We start from the raw sequence: 6,000 nt of genomic DNA on the forward strand, positions 1-6,000 counted from the left end.
ATTCACACAGAGTGGATTTCTCATGTTAATATTATTTCCTCTGTTTCTCTACACCTGTCACATACGTGTGTGTGTGTGAGAGAGAGAGTTTGTGTGTGTGTGTGTGTGTGTGTTCTAGTGTGTATTACTGACTGACTGACTGTTTTCTCTTGGCCCCCCATGCAGAACCCGACCCAGGTGGGCACAGCGCTGCAGGTCTTCTATAACCTGGGCAGTCTGAGAGACACCATCAGTGGAGTGGTGGGGGGCTACAGGACCACCATAAAGGACAACGTCTCCACAGCCCTGGACATCAAGGGCCTGACCCAGCCTGTTAACACCAGAGGTGTGTGTGTGTGTGTGTGTGTGTGTGTGTGTGTGTGTGTGTGTGTGTGTGTGTGTGTGTGTGTGTGTGTGTGTGTGTGTGTGTGTGTGTGTGTGTGTGTGTGTGTGTGTGTGTGTGTGTGTGTGTGTGTGTGTGTGTGTGGTACCCTTGTTTTTATGTCTAAACCTTCATTTGTCTGTCTGTCTCTCTGTCTATCTCTGTCTGTGATGCCCAGGTGCGCCAGGCAGGGCAGTGATGCCCACCCCAGGTAACACGGCTGCGTTCCGTGCCGCCCTCTGGACCAACCTGGAGAAGCTGATGGACCAGATCTGTGCTGCTTGCGGACAGGTAGGGAAGAGTCACCTGTTTACCCACCTACCTTCATTCATACATACTAGCCTGGATGCTGATATTTTACCTGCATACATGGTAGCCTGGATGCTAATATTTCACCTGCATACATGTTAGCCTGGGTGCTAATCCTTTACCTCAGTGGCCAACTGCATGAAGTTCACTAGGAGGTGAAGTTGTGGAATGGCGTGCTTGAGAAGATCTTAACAACAATCTCCGGGTGCAGCCAAAAAAAAACTAAAACCTGCACTCAATTATTTAACACGTTGCAGCGGAGGTGAAGAACGGACCAGTTTCTAGCTGATGTTTCAGCTTTCGCTGCCTTCCACGTTTGTTTCAAGAAGTTGAACAGCATTGAACGCTTCTCTCTCTCTCTCTCTCTACCTGGTGTGTGCAGGTGCAGCACCTCCAGAAGGTCCTGGCCAAGAAGAGAGACCCTGTTACTCATGTCTGCTTCATCGATGAGATCATCAAGGTGAGATGATCTGTACACAAACTACTGGAAATGATTTGCCTATTATACCTGTGGATTGGGTCTTTTTCGTGTGTGTGTGTGCTGGTGTGTGTGTGACACACTTGCCCTTGCCTCTCTCCTTCATAAGCATGCTAGGCACATTTGCAACTAATCAGTTTCCTGATAGAGGATCAGCAGGTGGCTTGTGTGTGTGTGTGTGTGTGTGTGTGTGTGTGTGTGTGTGTCAGCAACACACCCATCCACAGGCTATACTGAAGCCAATGTCCCTCGCCTCCGCTCTCCCCGCGCTTCTCCTCTCCCTTCCTCTCCTCTCCCTTCCTTTCCTCTCCCTTCCTCTCATCTCATCTCCTGCTCTCCTCTCCCTTCCTCTCTCCACCCTTCCTCTCCTCATCTCTACCTTCCTCTCTCCACCCTTCCTCTCCTCATCTCTACCTTCCTCTCTCCACCCTTCCTCTCCTCATCTCTCCCTTCTTCTCTCCACCCTTCCTCTCCTCATCTCTCCCTTCTTCTCTCCACCCTTCCTCTCCTCATCTCTACCTTCCTCTTTCCTTTCTTCCTTCCTCTCCTCAACTCTCCCTTCCTCTCCTCCCCTCTCCCTTCCTCTTTCCTTCCTTCCTCTCCTCAACTCTCCCTTCCTCTCTCCTTCCTTCCTCTCCATCCGTATTGTCCTTTTCATAGTAGGGCAGAAGGCCACAGTCCTATAATTGGTCTTTTATATTCAGGAGAGCAGCAAGACCTATAAACAGCATGCTCCAATTAAGTGTGTGTGCGTGTGCGCGGGAGTGCGTGCCTGCGTCCTTGTGTGTGTGTGTGTGTGTGTGTGTGTGTGTGTGTGTGTGTGTGTGTGAAGGGAGAGCCAATTGAGCACATACTGCGCCGTCCTCTGATGGTTTAAGGTTAGCAGAGAAGAGTGATTGTCCTGGTGTGTCCAGGCCTTCTTTGTTAGACCTCATTACAGAATGTAGAGCTGAGGAGAGACCTAGTTCCTTTAGCTGAGGAGAGACCTAGTTCCTTTAGCTGAGGAGAGACCTGGTTCTTTTAGCTTCTGCAAGACAAGCAGATACTGTCCAATCCGTTTGCCTTATTTCAGGACCAGTGTTTGGTTGCAAAAATGTCATGACAGGACCACAACATTTTCGCAACCAAACTCTGGTCCTGTCATGAGATGGATGACCTTGTTCTGACGTTGCTTATTGTCGTACTTGAACCATTTTTGTCCAGAAAGAGAACAGAGATTGTGTGGTATGTTTGAATGAGTGAAGTGTCCCCTTTGTGATTGAAAACACAGGCACACACACACACGTACTCAGGCATACGTAATGGGTTCAGAAGGTGTGTGTGTATGGATACATGTCATACTACATGTTTTGAGACACTCGCATACACGCACACACGCACACACACACACACAAGCACAGGTATGATATCCTTCATATCACTCTCATTCATCAACTCTATCGAATTTTCTTCAACTGAAAAGCCGTTTCCTCTGCAGTGAGAGCCGTCTGAGAGCCGCAGTGAGAGCCGGCGTGTGTGTGTGTGTGTGTGTGTGTGTGTGTGTGTGTGTGTGTGTGTGTGTGCGTGTGCGTGTGCGTGTGTGTGTATGTCAGCAACACACCTATCCACAGGCTATACTGAAGGTAACGTTTACTCTGCAGTGAGAGCCGTCCGTCAGAAAGAGTCGTCATCATCTCCATCATAACTCAAGTCAGAGCATCAGCGCTAGTTTTAGAAGCGAGGTTACTATGGAAACGCCATTTCCCACAATTACCAGGGGATGTACAATATTAGTTAGGGTCTTAACTGTGTGTCCAAATGTATATTTAAGTTCCTGAGGAATGTCGCAACCGCAGGGCTGGAGGAGTGTGTTTTGGATCGAGAACGATCTCCTGAGATCTATATTAACGCTTCACACCACCTCCACCCACCACCACCGCCAATGGAAACTGAAATACCAGAGAGTGTGTGTGTGTTTGTCTGTTTGTGTGTGTGCGTGTGTGTGCGTGTTCCCCCCCCTCCCATACAAATCATGGGTTTTACGTTTGAGAAAAGTTCTTACTGTATATGAATGTCAACCGTTCTCGCCACAGATCTGTAGAACATCATAGAACAGAAACCAGATCAATCTCTCATCAGGATTTCCCGTAGGACTCTCCGGAGGAGGGGAAGGAGGAAGGGGTCAGACTGGGGGGGGGGGGGGGGGGGGGGGGTTCGTGGCTGAGGCAGGGACCTTGAGGTAATTAGAGGGTAGGGGAGGGACACACACACAGCCATTACAAAATTACACCTCCCCTGGACAAGACCTACTAATCTCCTGCAATCACTCCTGTGTGTGTGTGTGTGTGTGTGTGTGTGTGTGTGTGTGTGTGTGTGTGTGTGTGTGTGTGTGTGTGTTGCAGCTATCGATTCAGGCTTGTATGTAGCGAACCCATATGGTGTGGGTGTCGTCTTCTACTGCCTCCTGCAGTCACTGGTGTTATAGAGTTGACCTCTGTGACTGATCCTCCTGCGTGCTTCCGGGTGAGTGTACACTCATTAGTGCACACGCTGACCTCAAAGCCCGCTGAAAAGCACAGCCAAGACCTGTGACCTTGACGATGGGCTGTCGCCGTCGTCTGCGCCGAGGGGTATTACGATGACACACACACACACACACACACACACAGACAGACACACGCAGACGCACGCCGCACAGTACAAGAATGGCATTAACACCAGCCCCCTGGACGTGTGTGTGTGTGTGTGTGTGTGTGTGTGTGTGTGTGTGTGTGTGTGTGTGTGTGTGTTGTGTTTTTGACCCCTGTGTACTGTTGTTTCCCTGTAGGACGGCCAGCCGGATATCTTGTACACGTTTTGGAGCGATGTCACACACACTCTGTCCTTGGAGTTCCAGAGAGCTACGGCCGGTGAGTCTGCATGTTAACCTTAATAGAGCAGTGGCCATGCATCTTAACGTGCTTCTGTGTGTGTGTGTGTCCTTCTGTGTCCGCTTCTGTCTTCTCTCCTCTTCCTCTTCCTCTTCCTCTTCCTCTCTTCTCCCATCTCCTGACTTCCTCCTCTATAACATTTCTCTTCATCACTTCTCTGTCCGCCTGTCTTTACAGCACTGTGTGTGTGTGTGTGTGTGTGTGTGTGTGTGTGTGTGTGTGTGTGTGTGTGTGTGTGTATGTGTGTGTGTCAGCCGTGGCGCGGGGTACAGATAGTGGGTCATCACTCATCCCCTCTCACATACAGCCTAAACGTCTCTCCCCCTGTCCCAGACACAGGGGTACTGATTACACCCCCTTGGTGATTTATACCCCCCCCTCTGTGACCGGACAGGGTCAATAAATACACACGCACACTGTGATTTATATCCACCCGCCAGGACTGGACAGGGCATATAAAAACCCCACAACCAGCATCCATCCATACACACACACACACACACACACAGTCACACCCCAGACTCACACCCACCCCCACACAGACACACTCACACACACCTCACGGTGCATCCTCAGCCCCCTCCTGGTCTCCTGCAGTAAGAAGTTGTCCTCCTCCAGAGCTTTGGTGTAGAAGTGAGATGAGGGGAGGCGGTCTTGGCTCCTGAGGTGTTGTTAACTGGACACTTTTAACTGAACAAACTGTGGGCTGCTTACTGCAGGGCCAAGTACACACACACATACACACACACACACACACACAAACACTAAAACACACGCACACACACACTAAAACACGCATACATACACATGCCCACACACACACTAAAACACACCCACACACACTAAAACACGCTTACATACATACACACACATACACACACACACAGACACAGTATCCCCTGCTGAAGGCCTCTTTATTGATCCCCATTCCTGTGTTATCACCTTTTAATGATGTCCCTTACTCACTCTTCTCTCCCAGACCGCCCAGTCAATAAGGACAACCCCCCCCCCCCCCTCCCTTCAACAGCTGCTCTTATACGCTTTACAGCCACGCAGCTGTACTGATGTATTTATACACTCCGTCCCTGCAGATTCCTCCTGGACAGAGCTACTTGTATCATGGTCATGGTGCACAGTTAGGACAACCAACTGGAACACTTCACTAATGTCTCTATAAAAGCCATCTCCTAGCCCTCAGGTGTGTGTGTGTGTGTGTGTGTGTGTGTGTGTGTGTATTTTTTGTAGGTCAGTGGATACATGTGTATGTATGCGTCCGTCCGTGTGTGTGTGCCTTGTACTAGCCGTTAGCAGTGAGTTAGTTACCTTTCCACTCCGGCGCTGTGTCCCTGCCATGACAGAAATCTCACAAAGTGGAACGAATCGGACTGTTGAGGGAATACCCAGGATGCCTCTGTCCTCCCCGGGGACTCACGGCCAAGTAGGGCTCGAGGGGAGGGGGAGGGGAGGAAGAATTGAGCTAAGTTCTTTGCTTGTGGCGTTCTGGGAGGTGTGCGTGCAGACAGGGGAGTGATGGGAGGAAGGAGGAGACACAAGCGCTTGTCAACTTGTGAGGAGCATTCAGGCAGAAGCAATGGCTCCATCTATTATTCATCCGTCTATCCCTCTGTGCTCCGTTGCCCTGCCTTGCCTCTTTGAGGTTATATTGTTTGAGTGGGGCAGTCCCAGCATTATATTTTTCATTTTATTGGATAGAGATAGTGGAGAGAGACAGGAAAGTAAGGAGGAGAGGGTATGTCAGCAGGGCATGGGCCGGATTCGAACCCATGCCCACATAGGCATATGTGTGCACTGTAGGCCATGGTGCTAGACCACCGGACCACCCCAGGCCATGGTGCTAGACCACCGGACCACCCCAGGCCATGGTGCTAGACCACTGGACCACCCCAGGCCATGGTGCTAGACCACTGGACCACCCCAGGTCA

The 6,000-nt window shown here is 50.4% G+C and overlaps 1 protein-coding gene across 1 annotated transcript in view; it reads left to right on the plus strand.

Moving 5' to 3' along the window:
- Positions 1-6,000, plus strand: part of LOC310820271 (conserved oligomeric Golgi complex subunit 5-like) — a gene marked incomplete at its 5' end in the record, with an annotated part of 47,942 nt that overhangs the window by 24,798 nt on the left and 17,144 nt on the right. The window contains 4 exons of the mRNA XM_083691851.1: positions 166-325; positions 540-652; positions 1,053-1,130; positions 3,955-4,036. Of these exons, the coding sequence (XP_083547977.1) occupies positions 166-325; positions 540-652; positions 1,053-1,130; positions 3,955-4,036 (433 nt within the window). The remainder of the gene's footprint in view (positions 1-165; positions 326-539; positions 653-1,052; positions 1,131-3,954; positions 4,037-6,000) is intronic.

This window comes from Argentina silus (genome assembly GCF_951799395.1).
Source record: "Argentina silus genome assembly, chromosome: 20".
NCBI classification, from domain to species: domain Eukaryota; kingdom Metazoa; phylum Chordata; class Actinopteri; order Argentiniformes; family Argentinidae; genus Argentina; species Argentina silus.